The 17,927-nt window shown below is 58.1% G+C and overlaps 2 protein-coding genes across 2 annotated transcripts; one reads left to right on the top strand and one right to left on the bottom strand.

Moving 5' to 3' along the window:
• The first annotated feature begins 2,457 nt into the window (after positions 1-2,457).
• Positions 2,458-8,932, top strand: SHD (Src homology 2 domain containing transforming protein D). Its single transcript, XM_019430830.2, has 7 exons — positions 2,458-2,733; positions 3,778-4,129; positions 5,097-5,202; positions 5,296-5,484; positions 6,485-6,608; positions 7,487-7,606; positions 8,545-8,932. The coding sequence occupies exons 2-7, from the start codon at positions 3,833-3,835 to the stop codon at positions 8,729-8,731; spliced, it is 1,023 nt and encodes a 340-aa protein (XP_019286375.2). The 5' UTR covers positions 2,458-2,733; positions 3,778-3,832; the 3' UTR covers positions 8,732-8,932.
• Positions 8,933-9,707: 775 nt separating this feature from the next.
• Positions 9,708-16,488, bottom strand: TMIGD2 (transmembrane and immunoglobulin domain containing 2). Its single transcript, XM_053898040.1, is given in 7 exon segments — positions 9,708-9,893; positions 9,895-10,047; positions 10,350-10,423; positions 10,495-10,551; positions 11,375-11,472; positions 12,819-13,092; positions 16,443-16,488. Coding segments are annotated over 7 exon segments (888 nt in total).
• Positions 16,489-17,927: the final 1,439 nt, after the last annotated feature.

Consider the following 17,927-nt stretch of genomic DNA (forward strand, 5'->3'; position numbering starts at 1 on the left):
ACTCATGATGACACAGCTGTGTCTCTTCCATCAGACTAGGGGCCTTTGAAGTTGGGACCATGCCTCCCCCATCAGATTGGGACTCCTAAAGAGAGGCTCCCGTCTCCTCCATTAGACTAGGGGCACCTAAAAGCAGGGCCACGTCTCTCACATCAGAGTAGAAGCCCCTGAGGTCGGAGCCATACCTCCTCCATCAGACTGAATGTTTCAGAGCGTCAGATCATGCCTCCCCTATCAGACTGGGAGCCTATTAGGCAGGCACCTATCCTCCATCAGACTGAGTCTTCTGAGGTAGGAGTGTTTAGGCCTCCCCATGAGCCATCCCCAAGGGTCCTTTCTTATCCTGGTGCCTTGGCTCCCTTCCCACCTCCAGACTGGCTGCTCCATGAGACAAGAGTGACGGGACAGCTCCCAGCCAGGGACCCCATCTGGCTGCTTCTTAAGATCCCATCCACCTAAAGCATATACTGAGCACCTACTGTGTGCCATGCAGTAGAGCATTATTTGGCCATCAGACGAGCGAGGCGCTCACACCTGCTACAACGTGGATGGGCCTTGAAAACGTGACCCAGACACAAAAAGCCACATAGTGTGTGATTCCTTGTGCGTGAAATGGCCAGGGCAGTTCACCCCCAGGAACAGAAAGTGCATCAGAGGTGCCGGGGCCAGAGAAGTGGTGAAAATAGGCAGAGGCTGCTGATGGGGATGGGGTTCCTTTTGGGGGTGATGGGAATGTTCTGGAATTCGTGCTGCCGGTTGCACGATCTTGAGAACATGCCCAAACTGAAACGCACACGCCAAGTGGGTAAACCGTAGGTATGCGAACTGTATCTCAAAAGGAAAAAAACAAAAACAAAAAACAACGTGCCACCAACGGTGTCCCGAAAGCGCTCAACAGAGGTAAGCGGTCATTGTCCCATCTCAGAGACGGGAAAACAGTTGAGGTCACCACCCAAGGTCAGGAGGGCTGGGATTCCAGACACTGAGCCACACCCAGGAGACGCCCCTGATACACTGCCTCTGGGACCACGGGTGCTGGGGGAAGGGAGGCACCCCCAGACCACCCCACCTGCTCCCCACCGTCCACACAGCGGGCCCCCTCCTCTCCCAGTCAAAAAGCGGAAACCCGAGAGTTCATGTGGCTCTTCAAGGGCACGCCGCAAGGTCGCCAGACCCCCAGCCTGGCTGTCGGCATCCACCGTCTCCCGCTCCTCCCTCCTCCCAGAACCCCTTCCCCGCTCCTCTCCTTAGGACGAGGCGGGGGCCGGCCCCAGGAGCAGCCAGCTCAGAAGCGCAGGAAAGTCAAACGCCGTTTGATTCTGCCTCCGGGGCCTCTAATTGCTATTTCTGACACACGCTGTAATTAGAAGGCCCCTTTCAAATATTTATACCTCAGACGGCTCGTATTTATCCGACCGGGAGAGGGCTCGGATTTGATGAGATCTGTCAACGGCTCGTCCCCGAGCTGGGAATTGCCTCGCGGCTGACAGAAAACAGGACAATTACCCGCCGTGCTCCCCGGCAGTCCCTGGGGGGGGACGCTGCCTTGTCGCTGATCGGAGAGGGCGGGGCGGGGTGGGGGGCGTCCGGATGGGCTGCGGGAGGAGGACCGAGTTCAACAGGTTCATGTGGGCCACACGGCCAAAGCAGAAAAGAGGAAGGCCCATGGGGGCCTCTGCTGCTCCGAGAGGCTTTGCCTCGTCAGCTCTGGACCTCAGTTTCTCGGCCTGCAGAATGGGGCTAACGGTGTGCATGGGGGCGGGAGACGGGGAACCACTAATTCCACAAAGACACTCTGCTGGGTCTCCAGAGCCACCCCGGCCAAACCAAATCAGGCAATGAGCTTGCGGGCTGGCTCTGAGCAAGTCCTCCCCCTCTCTGTGCCTCGGTTTCCCCATGGGGGAAAAAAATAACTCACTCCTTTCCCGCAAGCCTTCCTTGAGCTCCCTGGGGGGCTTCCTGTTAGAAGCCCCACTTTTCAAACCGGGAAAGCAAGGCACAGACAGCATAGACCTTGCTCGACCCACTGTCGTTCTCCAGGGGCATTTTCAACTGTCAGCTCCGGACTTCTCTCTGATCCTCCCCACCCCCCTCCCAGCCACAGGCACCTGCCCGCCCTGGGGGAGGGGGGCACTGGGAGAAGGGAACCTGGAGTCCCATTCTTCCCGATCACCCCTCTCTTCCTTCAGCATTAGCGGGAGCTGAGCAAGCCCCCTTGTGAGGAAAGAAAAGGCCTGTTTGCTCTGGAATTGGCCAGCAGCACACCTCTCTGGTCCCCTTGCCCCAGACCTCTTAGCGTCCTCACCAACCCCCCCTCCCCGCCCCGCACCCCCCCTCCCGGCCCCCGACAGCCGCAGCTGCCAACAGGCGGCCAGGCCAGGCGAGACCCCTCTCGTCTCCGTCCCCCTCCCTGCCTCCACCCCCAGAAGCCACAAAGGGACAGATGCTGAGGACACGCGCCAGGCACAGATAGCATCTCCCTTCCCACGGCCAGCTGCCCCGGCCCCCTTCCCCCAGGCTGCGATTGGTCCCCTGGGGTGGGGGGTGCAGAGAAGCGTCCTCTTGGGAAGGGGACGCCAGGCCCCCGTCCCTTCCCGTCGCCCCTCGCCTGCTTCCGCGGCATCAATATCAATTTCAGCCAGTGACCTCTGGAACAGTCTGCTGGTCAGTTGCGCGGCCAGAGGCTGGCTCAATTTCAACCCTCAACGGTGGTGGCTCTCACCCCCTCTGCCGGTCAGTTTCACCCCTTCTCGCGGCCAAATCCAGACCCCCGTCTCCCGGCCAATTTCCACCTCGCCTCCTCTCCGCGCCGCCCCCCCTCCCCGCCCCGTCCCCCGCCTCTGCACCTCTCGCTCTCGTGAGCAAGGTCAGTCCCGTCTGTTCCCACCTCCCGCGCTCCACGCTCGCTCCTGCCAGCCGCGGTCCTCCGGGTCAGTGTCCAGCTGCCGCGGCCTCGGCCCCGCGACTCCCGCCCCGCACCCCCCCTCCCAGCGCGGGCAGCGGCTCCCCTCCCCTCCCAGAACAGCTGAAGGTCTCAGTCACCTCGGAGGGGGGCGCAGGGGGAGCGGAGGGGGCGGGGGAAGCCGCGGAGGGGGAGGCGGGGAAGCCTTGACGTCGCTGCCCGGGACGCGGCTGGGGGCCGGCAGGGGCTGGGGCGTCCGCCCGCGCGCCCCCTCCCCAAAGTCCCACCTCCCGGCCGCGGCGGGTAAAGTCTCTCCGAAAGCGTGAAGGGGGATTGGAGGAGGTTTTATTTCCCTTTGTGCCGGCGGCTGGGGTGGGATCGAGGCGGCCGGGCCGGGGGCCGCGGGACCCGGGCTCCCCCCGGAGCGGAGACGAGCGCAACAAAGGATGCGCCGCGCGGAGGTCACCGTCCCCGTGGCCCAACTTTGCGCGCGGCGCCCGCGCCCCGGGGGAGCCCGCCCGCTGCGCTGAGCACCCAGGCGTCCGGGCTGAGCCGGGGCTGGGGGCGCCCGCGGGCGGCGCTGGCCCCGACCCCAGACCCCAGAAGGGAATCCCGGAGCTTCCCGGAGGCGGCGGGCGGCCGAGCGGCGCACGGGAACCGCGCTTCCCGCGGAAACTCCGCGCGCTTCCGCGGATGCCCCTCGCCCTGGCCCGGCCACCCGGCGCTCGGCGTTCAGGGCCCTGCGGGGCGCCCCCTTTCCGCGCCGTCCTTGCCGAGCCGGGCTAAGGTGGACTTTTGCTCTCCTTCCTCCTCTTCCTCCTCCTCCCCCCCACCCGTCTCCTCCCCCATCCTCCCCGGGAACTCTTCGGAGAAAGGGGGCATGTGGGTCCCCCTCTGACCGTGGCCAGGTTTGGCGTGACACACGCACAAATGGCCAAGTGGCTACGCGACTACCTGAGCTTTGGCGGTCGGAGGCCCCCTCCGCAGCCGCCCACCCCCGACTACACGGAGAGCGACATCCTGAGGGCCTACCGGGAACAGAAGAATCTGGACTTCGAGGACCCCTATGAGGACTCGGAGAGCCGCCTGGAGTCGGACCCTGCCGGCGCCGGGGACTCCAAGGGCCTCGGAGACGCCAAGTACGACTCTCCCAAGCACCGGCTCATCAAGGTGGAAGCTGCAGACACGGCCAGAGCCAAGGTCTTGCTGGGCAGCCCCGGGGAAGAGGTGCGTGGCTGAGTCCCAGAGGTGGGGTGGCCCCAGGAGACCGCGGGGCCGGGAGGGCCAGGCTGGGCTGCCTGGATTTGGGGAAGCTTGTTTCATGGGGAGGCCAGGGCCCCAGCCAGGCCCTCCTCAGTCCTCCACCTGCTGAATGGAGTTTGATATCTGTGCCTTCCCGGTGCACGGCGCTGGTGGTCCCACTGCCTCTCTGGCCCCGCTTTGTCCCCCTGTCCTCCTGTCCCCTGCTCACACCTCTCGTCCTCTCCCCCCCAGCTCCCCAAACAGATCCGAGGGGGTCACCGCCGTACCGCCCTGCCGAGCCCTGGGACATCCTCACCACTATAAGTGCCCCTCCTCCGCTATTTTCCCATTTCACAGAAGTAGACGCTGAGGCTCACAGAAGCATCTGGCCCAAGGTTGCAGGGCCCTAGCTCAGTAGAACTTGACCCAGACCTGCCTCCAATGCCCATGCTTTTTTCAGTATTTTCCCTAGAGGATGAGGGAGCCGGCCCAAACCCTCCGTGGAGACCGAGAAGGATTTGAGGAGGGTTGCCAGAGACTGTGTGAAGAGCCCAGTGGTTTAAGAGCACAGAGAGAGGAAGGAGGGGGCGGGGATTCCGGGAAGCAGACGACCCTGCTTCCTACTCGCCTGCTGTGTGACCCTTAGCAAGTCACTTACCCTCTCTGTGCCTTGCTTTCCTCATCTGACAAGCATTAACAATTATTGAAGGAGGGAGGCAGGGCTGTGTGTCAGAGTCAGAACTGCAGGGAGGCAGAGAGGAGGAGAAGCTGGCGTCTGTGCACAAATCCTGGTGGGTAGGTGGAGAGGACTCCCAACCCCGGCGAAAATGAGCCGCGTGGAGCGGAAGGGTTAGATGATTCAGAGAGGGGCGCCATCCCTCCAGAGGGGGTGTCCGCCGCTGGGCTCAGTCTCCCCACTCCCCTCGGGCCACTTCCGTACTTCTCTCTCCAGTCGGAACTCGACACCGAGTACTCAGACCCCTTCGATGCCCAGCCTCATCCGCCACCTTCAGATGATGGCTACATGGAGCCCTACGATGCCCAGAGGGCCGTGAGCGGTGAGTGGGGGGGGGGGGGGGGGTGAGAGTTTGGGGGCAGGTGGCAGGGTCCCTGGTGGGTGTGGGCACTGACCAGTGTTCTCGGCCTCCCAGAACTGCCGTGCAAGGGGGTGCAGCTGTATGACACCCCCTATGAGGAGCAGGACCGAGAGGCAGGAGATGGGCCCCCTTCTGGAAGGAGACCTCGCCAGAGCCGGCTGCCTCAGGAGGATGAGCGGCCAGCGGATGAGTATGACCAGCCCTGGGAGTGGAAGAAAGACCACATCTCCAAGGCGTTTGCAGGTGCCCCTCCGACCCAGGCCTTGACCTTCCACGGGCCCTGAATGTCCTCACCCTTCCATTTCTTGATCTGGTCTTTTCCCCCTGCTTCAACGTACAAAATAGACCCCAGTCGCCTGCCGCCGTGATAGTTTACTCATTCTCACTGAAGTGTGAAGGACTGATAACCATACATTTCTCTTCCTAGGAGAACTTGTATCTTCCTTGGGAGCAGAAACATCGTTAGAGGGCGATGGAACCGACTCTTTATCCTCAGTGTTGTGCAGGGATAGGCTAGGCCTGGGTTTATGTCACTCGCTTGAGACTTTATCTTTCAGTCTCAGTTGCCTTACCCCTCAAACGGGGGTCATTCTGGCACCTACAGAACAGGGCGCGTGCGAAGTGAGTGGTAGAAAGTGCTGTTGGGGGAGAGGGTAGCATTTCTTAGTAACTGTCATTAGGTGGGCTTGGGGTCAGGTCCTGAGTGGGGGAAGCATGGCCAAGTCTCTGACCTCAGTTTCCTCTTCTGTAAAGAGGGTAACCGTACGGTCAGCTTTAAGAAATAAAATAACGTGGGCCAGAGAGAGTTGTGCAAACCCAGCTTGGCCCCAGAAGTTGTGTGACCTGAGGGACGCTGGGGCTCAGTGCCTCACTCTACCTGTCCATGTCTGGGTGGGGGCGGGGCTCTAGGCTCCAGGACTTGGCCAGAATCTGCAGAATGACCACCCCTCCCCTCTAGCCCCGCCCCTTGCTCTCCGATTGGTCCCTCGTGGAGCTGCCCCGCCCCTGCAAGCCAGCACACCTGAGTGACCACACCCCTTTCTTCTGAAGGCCGATTGGTTGCTCCTGCGCCAATCCTGCCCCAGCCCTTAAGCCCGGCCCCACCTACTGGGGACTCTGATAGGTTGCCCAAGCTGGCACCGCCTCCCTACTGAGAGTGCATTGGCTTGCCCCGGTCCCGCCCCTCCCGGGTGGGGGTTGGACTTAACCGTTTCCTCTCTAACCCTCCCCCTCCCCCCTCCAGTGCAGTTTGACGGCCCGGAGTGGGAAAGGACCCCAGGCTCGGCCAAAGAGCTCCGGAAACCCGCACCCAGAAGCCCCCAGCCCGCAGAGCGCGTGGACCCGGCCTTGCCCCTGGAGAAACAGCCGTGAGTGGGAAAGCTCCAGTTGGAGGACCCTCCCCATCCCGTACCAGCTGCAGATTCCTGGGACTCATTCGTTCACTTCAGTTCTTTCCTCTGCCCATCTTCGCTGGGGACCGGAGCCTGCCCCCGTGACAGACACCTAGCTAGGCCATTCCCCCTGGCATCAGATTCTGGGTTCACGTCTCTGCCCTGCGTCTCTTGGCTGTGCAGCTTTGGGCAAGTCGCTTAACCTCTAGGTGCGCAAGCTGGGGGAGTCCGGGTCCTTTCTGTGCCTCTGCAGCCTAGCGGTTCCTCCGGGAAGTCCCTGACAGCCCGCCGAGTCCAGCCCTGAGGGCACCAGCCTGCGTGTTTGTCACGGTTGTTCCCAAACCGTGACACAGAACTGACTGGTGAAGAAGGGGGCACCGGGGGGGAAGGGTCTTTCTTTGCAAACAACCGCCGAGTCTGTTGGGCGCTCGTCTGCCTTCGAGCCCCCGGCTCGCAACCGCTAACCTCTCCCTGAGCACATTGCAGGGAAATATTCGGGAAAGGTTGCTACAGGTGGGTGGGGATACGGGATGTGGCAAGTCTCGTGAAAGCCCCACGCAAGTGGTTCAGTTTGAGGGATTAGGGAAGGGGACACAGGACACTGGGGACCTCGCCTGGGGAGGCTGTAGAGATCAAGGTCAGGTGTATCTGTTGAACTGGGGGGAGCGGCTCCCCGTGGACCTGGGCTCAGCTGCCTGGAAACCAGGCTCCCCCTGAGAAACCCCGGGGGGAATTTTTGTCACTTGTTTGCCTGGAGGTCACACAAGTCCCTGAATCGGCTGTGCCTGCACCAGGCCCCAGGGTGCGTTTGAAGGGGGATGACCCTTGAGGAGACATCTGTCCCCACCCCCTAGGTGGTTCCACGGCCCACTGAGCCGGGCCGATGCCGAGAGCCTCCTGTCGCTCTGCAAGGAAGGCAGCTACCTCGTGCGGCTCAGCGAGACCAGTCCCCAAGACTGCTCCCTGTCCCTCAGGTGAGACCCCAGCCCCCCTGGAGGCACCGAGGGTCGCAGAACTGCCCGCCTCTGGCTTTCGGGTTAATTCGGTGGCAGCCAAGCCTGGGGCCAGCAGCCAGTGGGCGGGGCTTTCGGGGCTGTGGGGGGTGGGGGAGGGCGGGATTCAGGAAAGTGGACGGGATTTATGGGACCAGTGGGGCGGGCCTTGTAGGGCCAGAGGGCGTGGTCTCCAGTAAATCTAGGATGCGGGTGAGATGTTTCCTTTATTTTTTTTAAGTTTATTTATTTTGAGAGAGAGAAAGAGAGAGAGAGAGCAAGCGGGGGAGGGGCAGAGAGAGAAAAAAGAGAGAATCCCAAGCAGGCTCCAACGAGGGGCTCGAGCTCACGAGCTCACTGTGAGATTACGACCTGAGCCGAAATCGACTCGCAGTTCAACCGCCTGGGCCACCCGGGCGCCCCCAGACCTTTCCTTCCAACTCCTCCAGTCCAAAAGTTGAATTGTATCCGTTTGTGTTCATCGGGGCCAGAGTCTCCCAGTGGCCCTTATGGGCATTTCAGTTGGAGATCCCGACTCTACGTGCGTCTCTAAGATTCTAAGTGTGTCGGATTATAACAAGCCCCCAAACTCTGCTGGGCATCCGAGCGTGAGATCCCTAAAAGAACAAGGTTGAAGAGAGCTTGGAGAATAGGTTTCAATCCTGCCCCTGCCACGAGCGCTTCCTTCATGCTAAGGATACAATGATTCTGAGGTTCAAGGTCATTCCATTGGGCAGACAGTTTAGAAAGGAGAGGGACCCCCCGACTGAAGGTTAAGCGGCGGGGAGCCCCGGAAGGGTAGGGCACGGGCTCAGAAGGTTTGGAGAAAAAGCGCAGCCTGTGTTCCAGCCTGCCTTTAGGCTCGCAGAGCCTGAGCAGGTCTGGGGTGATCAAGGCGCTCTGCGATGCCTGTCCCCCAGGGGCAGCCAGGGCTTCCTGCACCTGAAGTTCGCCCGGACCCGAGAGAACCAGTTCGTGCTGGGTCAGCACAGCGGCCCCTTCGCCAGCGTCCCGGAGCTGGTCCTGCATTACAGCTCCCGGCCGCTGCCCGTGCAGGGCGCTGAGCACCTGGCCCTACTGTACCCGGTGGTCGTGCAGACGCCCTGAGCCCAGGAGCTTCAGCCCCTGCCCTGCACCGCGAGGGCCCAGAGTCGCTGCTGGAGGGAAGCCGGAGGGAGACGCTCGCTGCCCCTCCAAGCCCTGGGCCTTCATCGGGGCCGCTTCTTGGCCCTCTCCCGGGGTCTAGGGTACAGAACTGCGTCTCCCAGCCTTCCTCTGGCCTGGAAAATAAATAAGTTATTGTGCGTTTCAAGTGTCCTTTCTGGGAGGCGGGGATCCCGGCCCCAGGGAAAGAAGGGAGACGGGTCTCCCCCACCCCGGCTGGGGGATGGACCACAACTAAGAGGGCTTGAGGGAAACAGGGAGAGTATGAAGTCAGATGAAAACCCGGAGAGAGCCGATCCCGGGCAGATACAAAGATGGAGAAACCGAGGGAGGGGGGGAGGCTCTCAGGCCAGCCCTGCCCCCACCCGGCCCCTCCTTTCCGCCGGGGCGGGCAGCCATGGCCCGGATGCTGCTGCGAATGGACATCTGTCCCCATGGAAACAGCAGAAATGGGGGAGGGGAGCCGGTCCCAGCTGGTGTCACTTCAAGGTGACAGTGGAGCCAGAGCCCCCGGGGGCTGATAAATTCCAGGGACCCCCATGTCCCGCCTTGCCATCCATCTCCAAGCCTACCCAGGGAGGGCGGTGCCTCCGGCTCAAGGCGCCCGGTAGAGGTTGGGGGCATCACTTCTCTGCTAATTGGACGTGACCCTCCAAGGATAAGAGGAGGGAGCTGGCCTGTCATCACAGAGCCCCCTCACCACAGCGGACCCCTCCAGGCGTCCTGGGGCTCAGGGGCCCCCAGACGACCGCTCCGATATCTTTAACGCTCCCCAAGTCACCACAAAATCTGCCTTTCCTTTCTTTATGAGCCTTTGAGTGCCCAGAGGGCGAGGGAGGAATCCAGCCTCCTTGTGAGGACACGGGTCTTGGGCTGTGCGGCTGGGCTCCCCGACCCCTTCTGGAAATCAGTCACATTTTCACGTGGCCACTGGCGGGGGGGGGGAGGGGGGGGAGTGGGTCTCTTTTCTGGGTTCCGATCCCTCTTCAAGGAGCCCTCTTGGCTTCTGCTGCCCAGAGGGGCGTGGGTCAGGGGAGACACCGACTGTAGAGATGGGGGGACCCGGGCTGGGGCTGGGGCAAGGCTTCTGGGCCAAACGTGGCTGGGGGTCTGGGTCTGGGGGTCTGCGGGAAAGAGATCGAATAGACCCGTCTGGACCTCCGTGGGGATGTCCAGCACCTTCCCCTCCACTGGCCACGCCTCAGTCTTCTCTGGGCGCCCCCGGGGCTGGTAGAGGACGTTACCCTAGAGAGGATCCCCTGCACGGGTGTGGGGGGGAGGGAGGGATGCCACAGACTAACAGGGGAAAAACAGAGGAGACCGCCTGGCTTTCTCCAGCCTTCCTCCGCTTCTGCAGAACACGAGTGTTGGGGCCAGACTTCTCCCTTTATTCTCCGTCTCTCCCCCCAACCCCGCAGCCCCACCCGCGCTCCTTCCAGAAGGGGCAGGTGGGGCGCCCGCCGCGGCCTCGCCAAGTAGCTGCAGTTCCCGCCTCCGCCACGCGGGGGCAGGGCCGCCGGCGGAAACCGCCGGCCGTCCTCCCGGCTACCTGCGCGGTTACCTGAGTCCCCGCGCCCGCGGCCACGGCCACGGCCACGGCCACGGCCCCTGCCACCGGCGGCGCGACCAGGAGTCCTGAAGAGGGGGGTGGGCGGGGCGGGGCGCAGGGGGCGGAGCTGGAGGCGGGACTCGCGGCGGGGGCTCACCTGGGTGGCTGGAGGTGTGGTTCGCGTTGGGCAGCAGGCGGTCTGCAGAGGAGGAACCTGCGTGTCGCGGGGGTGGGGGTGGGGGTGCTCACCTTCGGGTCCAGCCTCCACCCTTCAGGGTCACAGCCTCCCTACCCCACGTGGGACCTCACGATTCCTCCCCTGCCGTGCTGCGGGAGTCGGGGCAGGTGCTCGCTCAGAACCGGTTTCCTCTTCTGAAAAACGGGGCTACCCACCTGCGTCTTGCTCGGTTATTGCAAAACAGTCGCCAAATGGATTTTTTTTTTTTTTCTCGCCATGAGCCCCATCCCCCTGGTCGTGAGCTCCACCGTCCCCACCGTGAGTTCCACAATGCTGGCGATGGGATCCGACGCCCTCACGACTCCTGGGTTTTGAGCTCAATCCTGGTGTCTAGCCTATTTTGCATACAAGGGAACTGGGTCTCAGCCCCGCTTTGAGCAAAAGTGTTGCTCACCTCAGCTCCCCTTTCTCTCTCTGTTTCGGGGGGGGGGGGGGGCGAAAGAAAAAGAAAGGAAAGAAACGAAAGAAAAAGCTTACACTGGCCTGAACTTGTGAGTCTGGCCGAATGTAATCCACATAACAGATCGAAATAATCGCTGACGTTTCCTGAGGACTTATCATGTTCCAGACCCGGTAATAAACTCTGTAGATATGATTACTTCAAACTCACCTAACCTAACCCATCGCTGAGGAATCAGGCACAGAGGGGTCAAGTTACCTGCCCAAGGTCACACAGCAAGTGACCGGCCCAGTGGGGCTTTGTTTCCAGGGCTGTGTAATTGATGTGAACTCCAGCCAAAGTTGCTGCGACGAACATGAGGCCCAGTGCCCCCGACCTCTTCATTTTGCGTGTTCTCACACTGGAGTTGGTCCCTCCGGGCGGCCGAGAAGCTGTTCCAGAAGCCGTTCCGGGGTGGGGAAGCCAGCTGTAGGGAGCTGGACGCAGGCGTCACGTTACTAGAAGGTGGGGACAGGCAGGACAGCCTTAACGTACCGCCCTCCTGCCAAGGGGAGCGGAATGGGCATCGGGCCAGGAACTGAGCAGGCCGGGAGAGCAGGAGCCCTGGGTCAGCTTGAGTGTCCCTGCCCCGTGCAGGGCTTGGCCCAGAGCGAGGAGACCTGCAGAGTGGGGAGAACCTGCGCGCTGGGCTCTCCAGAAAGCTGGCTGCACGTGCCTGGACACGTGTTAGCCTTCTCTGGGCCTCAGTTTTCTCATCTGTGACCGGAGGCAGCTGGCTTGACCGATCTGCGAGGTCCCTTCCAGCCTTGAGAGCCCATGGTTTTCCACCTGGATTCTAGAATTCCCTGCTCTTACACACTCTGAGACTGGAAAATCCTAAAAGCCTATGCAAACTAAGCTACTGCCGTGCTAAGATTCCAGAATCGTCTATTCCTTTATGTCAGTGTTTCCCAACCCGTTTTCATGATCAGCCTCCTGAAGAGCTTTTATTTTTGATTACCCAGGCGCCCGTCTTATATTTTTATTCGTTTTTTTATTAAGTAATGTCTATGCCCGATGTGGGGCTTGAACTCACAACTCCAGGATCAAGAGTTGCATGCTCCGTGGGGCGCTCGTGCTGTCTCTCTCTCTCTCAAAAATAAATAAATACACTTTAAAAATTAAAAAAAAAAAAAAAAAAAAAAAAGAGTCGCATGCACCACAGACTGAGCCGGCCAGGCGCCCCATCTGTATGTTGGATATACTTTAATAACACATTTTTAGAAAGATCCTGGGATTGTTTTTAATCTGAATTCCAGAACTATAAATATTCAAGAGTCTTTATGATTGCGATATTCTGGAAGAGGGCTCAGCAAACTGCAGACTGTGGACCAAATTAGGCCCCCTGCCTGTTTTTTTTTTTTTTTTTTAAATAAAGTTTTATTGGAACCTAGGCCCACACATTCACGCATGTCCAGTCTAGGGCTGCTTTCCGGCTACCACAGCAGCCGGGAGTGGTGGCAACAGAGAATGTCAGCTCCACAAGGCAAAAAATAATTACTCTTGACAGAGTTTTCTGAGTCCTGGTCTAGAATGATCCATTCCAGCATATCTTTGGTTCTGTGATTCTAGAATTTGATGTTCTTGAGTTTGCAAGGTCTCTGTAAGAATCCGATCTGAAGGATTTCGAATTTAGATTTCTAGGAGTTTGAGATTCTAGGGTCTTAAGATTCTGTAAGTCCCAAGGGCCCACATCTTCCCTCCACTTGCCTCCTACCTTTGTCGGCCACACGCTTCATGCCATTGCCCTGAGCCATCTCCAACTCAGGAATCTCCACGGTCACCCAGCCCGTGTGGTCCCTGCTGTCGTTGAGGGTCCCGAGGTCCCCGCAGGTTGAGGTTGCCACGCGACTCCCAGGAAAGCTGCCACCGGGGCCCGCGGACCCCCAGGCTGAACCTGCCTTTGGTGACATGTGAGTCACACAAGAAGACACCGTCCTTCTTCCCCCCGACACGGAGCTGCTGCCCCCAGGCTTGGGACTGCACCACCTGGCGGGCCAAGGTCACCTGGCTGTCCTCCCTCACCTGCGGCAGTTTGGGACCCTGCTGCACACTGAGGCCTGCAGTTCCTTGCAGGACTAGGGGACACAAGACGTGAGTAAGGCCTTTCTGTGTGTGTGTGTGTGTGTGTTTATGGGACTTACTCTCTTAGCCCACACAGGTGACACTACATGGTCTTTGCAGGGTCACTTCTCACTGAGGCACACCAATCCTGCCCCGCGTGTGCCGGGTCCTGTTCTGGACACCACAGACACAGTCACAGAGGTGACGGAGACAGACAACCATTCCTGCCATGGTGGAGCTGACAGAGAGAGAGACCCAGGAAGTCGTGCAGTGAGAATCACAATGGAGGATAAGGATGAGATGAGGGAGAATCTGGTTGTGGAGGGTGGTCTCGGAAGAGGTGATGTTTGGAATGGTAAGAAGTAGCCAGTCGTGTGGGAAGAAAGGAAAATAGGGAGGAGGAGCGCTCCAGGCAGAGGGCGCAGTCCATGCAAAGGTCCTGGGGCACGATCACTCCTGGGAGGTTAAAGGAAGAGTGAAGAGGCCCTTGGGGCCGGAACAGAGTGGGCGCGGGGGAGACAGGGTGGAAGCAGAATCAGAGAGGGGATGGCCTATACAAGGCTTTGGAGGCCGCAAGGTGGGGTCTGGCTGAGGTGGGCAGGTGGGCATGTGGAAAGCAGAGAAATTTGCTTTTTAATCTTTTTTTTTAACAGTTTATTTTGAGAGAGAGAGAGAGAGCACAAGTAGGGGAGGGGCAGAGAGAAGGAGAGACAGAATCCCCAGCAGATCTGCGCCATCAGGACGGAGCCCAATGCGGGACTTGAACCCGCATGAGATCATGACCTGAGCCAAGATCAAAGGTCGGACACTTAATAGACTGCCACCCGGGCGCCCCAGTTTGCTTTTTAATCTGAGTGTGATGGGAAAGCAGGGGAGCGGGGAGGAAACGGGGTTCAGTTTAAGTGTTAAAAAGGTGGCCCTGACTGCCCTGGTTAAGGACAGAGTGTGGGCTGGGAGGATCAGGGCTGGCTGTGGGACGAGGGTCCAGGAGAGTGGCGTCAGGATCTGGACCCTGGGGAAAAGCAGACAGAATCTGAATAGATTTTGAAGGTTGCCCCCGGAAGGGCCGAAGAAGGACAGAATCAAGAGAGGGCGAGGTGGCCGATGGCCAAGGCTTTAGCCTCAGGGACTGTGTGAATCAGGTGGCTTTCGGCCAATATGGAGGACACTGGCGGAGAAGCAGGGCTGGAGGAGAAGAGTTTGCTTGGGGCCAGGAGAAGTCTGAGGTGCCCGTCAGACCCCCCTGGAATGTGTGCGTTTGCATCAAGTGCCTGGCCTTTGAGATGCCATGACAGCTGATGCTGGAGAGATGAAATCCGGGGAAAGGTGTTTCAGGTGGAAGGAACAGAAGGTGCAAAGGCCCAGAGGTGGGATCAACCTGGGCGTGTTGGGAAGGGAAAGAAAGGAAGAAAGGAAAAAAGGAAGAAAGAAGGAAAGGAAGGAGAAGGAAGGAAAGAAGAAAGAAAGAAAGAAAGAAAAGGAAGGAAGGAGGGAAGGAAGGAAGGAACAAAGAAAGAAAGAAAGAAAGAGAAAGAAAGAAAGAAAGAAAGAAAGAAAGAAAAGAAAGAAAGAAAAAAGAAAAGGAAGGAAGAAAGGAAGGAAACAAGGAAGGAAGGAGGGAAGGAAGGAAGGAACAAAGAAAGAAAGAAAAGAAGAAGAGAAAGAAAGAAAGAGAAAGAAAGTAAGAAAGAAAGAGAAGGAAGGAAGAAAGAAAGAAAGGAAGAGGAAGAAAGAAAGAGAAGGAAGAAAGAAAGAAAGAAAGAGAAAGAAAGAAAAGAAAGAGAAGGAAGGAAAGAAGGGAGGAAGGAAGAAAAGAAAGAAAGAAAAACAAAAGGGAAAGAAAGAAAAAGAAAGAAAGAAGGAAGAAAGAAAGAAAAAAAAAGAAAGAAAGAGAAGGAAGAAAGAAAGAGAAAAGAAGAAAGAAAAGAAAGAGAAGGAAGGAAAGAAGGGAGGAAGGAAGGAAGAAAAGAAAGAGAAAGAAAGAAAAAAAAGAAAGAAAGAGAAGGAAGGAAGGACAGAAGGAAGAAAGAAAAAAAGAGAAAGAAAGAAAAAGAGAAGGAAGGAGGGAGGGAAGGAAGGAAAGAAGGAAGGGAGGAACAAAGGAACAAAGAAAGAGAAAGAAAGAAAAAAAAGAAAGAAAGAGAAGGAAGGAAGGGAGGAAGGAAATAAAGAAAGAGAAGAAAGAAAGAAAGAAAGAAAGGGAAGGAAGGAAATAAGGGAGGAAGGAAGGAAGGAAGAAAAGAATGAAAAAGAAAGAAAGAAAGAAAGAAAGAAAGAAAGAAAGAAGAAAGAAAGAGAAAGGAAGGAAGGGAGGAAGAAAGAAAAAAGAAAAAGAAAGAGAAAGAGAAAGAAGGAAGGAGGGAAGGAAGGAAAGAAGGAAGGGAGAAACAAAGGAACAAAGAAAGAGAGAAAGAGAAAAAAAGAAAGAAAAGAAAGAGAACAAAGGAAGGAAGGGAGGAAGGGAGGAAGAAAAGAAGAAAGAAAAAGAAAGAAGGAAAGAGAAAGGAAAGAAAGAAAGAGAGGAAGGGAGGGAGGAAGAAAGAAAAAAGAAAGAAAGAGAAAAGGAAGGGAGGGGGGAAGGAAGAAAGAAGGAAGGGAGAAACAAAGGAACAAAGAAAGAAAGAGAAAAAAAGAAAGAAAAGAAAGAAAGAACAAAGGAAGGGGGGAAGGAAGAAGAGAAAGAAAGCGAAAGAGAAAGAAAGAGAGAAGGAAAGAAAGAAGGAAAAGAAGAAAGAGAAGAAAGAAAGAGAAGGAAGGAAAGAAGGGAGGGAGGAAGGAAGAAAAGAAAGAAAGAAAAAGAAGGAAAGAGAAAGAAAGAAAGAAAGAAAGAAAGAAAGAAAGAAAGAAAGAAAGAAAGAAAGAAAAGCCAGCAGGTCAGCCAAGGGCAAGAAAGAACGCGCAGGAGCGTGTTGCTGAGAGACTGGTGTGCAGGGCGTGGTGTGAATGTTCTCCTAGGGCCCCGCTCTGAGGATCCCTGCTAGAACCTTCAACCCTTGTTTTGTGATGTTTTTTGGTTTGTTTTTTTTTTGTTTGTTTTAAGTTTATATATGTATGTTGAGAGGGGGGCGGAGGGGCAGAGAGAGACAATCCCAGGCAGGCTCCGCATTGTCAGCGCATGAGTGGGGCTTGATCCCACGAACAGTGAGATCACGACCTGAGCCTAAATCGAGAGCCGGGTGCTTAATCAACAGCCCCCGGTCGCCCCGAACCTGCAACCCTTGGAAGGTTCTGCGTATCAGAGAGAAACAGGCCGTGTCTAGCAGAGCAGAGGGAGAGGTTTCCAGGGGTTCTGGGCAGAGGGCAGGCCGCCGCGGTGATGGACAACAGGAAGGAGGGCAGGGGGGAGGGAGACCCCCGTCCTCACCCCAGAACTGCACCAGGAAGACCAGCGCTGTGCCCAGGGGCTCCATTCCTGGCCCATCGGGCACCCCCCCTTCTCCTGGCTGGTGCGCACCCCCCATTCAATTCGACAGACCTCTGGCCACAATCTCCACTCCTGCCACAGGGGCAGATGTGACGCCCAGGCCAGGCGGTAGATGTCAGTCAGGTGACCCATGCTTCTTAGGGCTCCACTTCCTCCCGTCTGTTGCCTCAGTTTCCCCCAAGATTCATTTGGTTATTTATTTATTTATAATCTGAAAGGCAGCACGTGTACGTGAATGGGATAATGCGTCCCAGTGAATGGAAATCTTTCTGGGAGATTCTATATAAGCACACCTGAGCCGGGGGGGTGGGGGGGGGGAACGTTGGAAGGTTAGGTGAGGCAGGTGGGGGGGGGGGGCAGGGAGCAGGCAGGAGAGGCCTGAGCCTGGATTGAAGATCAGAATCCCAGCTTCAATTATTTTGCCCCCAAAATGTCGTCCTTTGAGGTTTAGAGGAATGGATTTGTGCTGAGGGTACCAGGTCCCCCAACGGGTACAGGGCGGGGGTGGGGGGGTTCCCCTGTCCCCATAGCTGGCGGAGAAGTTTGGGGGCCCAATTGAGGGGGTTCATAAGCCCTGAAATTTCTCCCAGCCCTACATCTGTCACTCGCCAGGGTGGGAGGAGGGGACAGGCCCTAGGCCTCAGTGTCTGGCTCCCGACCACAGTGTGACCTCTTTTGAAACCCGGAAAGAAGAGGGCCTGCGTGCGCCCCAGAATCGTTCCTGTCAACCACAGGATGGCCCCCGGCGGCAGCGGCGGCGGCACTCTGACCACACTGTCGTAGCAGATACACACAGTGTCCCAGCCTCCCCGGCGCAGGCTGCCAGCCTCCCTTGGACTTTCTCAAACTCTACCCTTCCCCCCACCCTCTGCTGAGAGGCAATGCTGGAGATCCTGGGGAGATCTGGCCCCGGGCTGGCCGGGAAGACCAAGGTGGACACAGACATCCTTGGCCTTGTGGATTCCGGTCAGGCAGAGAGGCTGCTGGAGGCGGAGATGTGAGATGCCGGGGCTTTGCGGGATGTATAGGAGTTCGGCTATTTTTCTCGGAGAGAGAAAGAAGGCATTGGCAGGAGACCATCCTCTTGGACCTTGGCTTTCCAGTGGACGCAAGGAGCGTGAGCAGTGAGGGGCCAGATCTCGCGGGAGGGGTGGGCATGGCCTTCCAGTTTGAGGAGCAGCCACGAAATTGCGTGGGTGCCCGAGTGCGGAGACTGAGGCACTACGGGGACGAAGGATGGGCTCGAGGTCACCACCCGGGTGGTCGAACCCAGGCAAGCTCCTTCCCAGTCCCGGGCTCTCGCCAGCTCCGTCATCGCTACCGGCGTCGGCCCCCCCGCTCTGGGGGGGGTCCCGGCTCTCAGCGACCCCAGCGCAGGACTACGTTTCCCAGGCTGCCGCGGGGGGCGCGCCTGCGCGCTGCGGC

This window comes from Panthera pardus, unplaced genomic scaffold (assembly GCF_024362965.1).
Source record: "Panthera pardus isolate Hobbes unplaced genomic scaffold, ASM2436296v1 HiC_scaffold_8, whole genome shotgun sequence".
Lineage (NCBI taxonomy): Eukaryota > Metazoa > Chordata > Mammalia > Carnivora > Felidae > Panthera > Panthera pardus.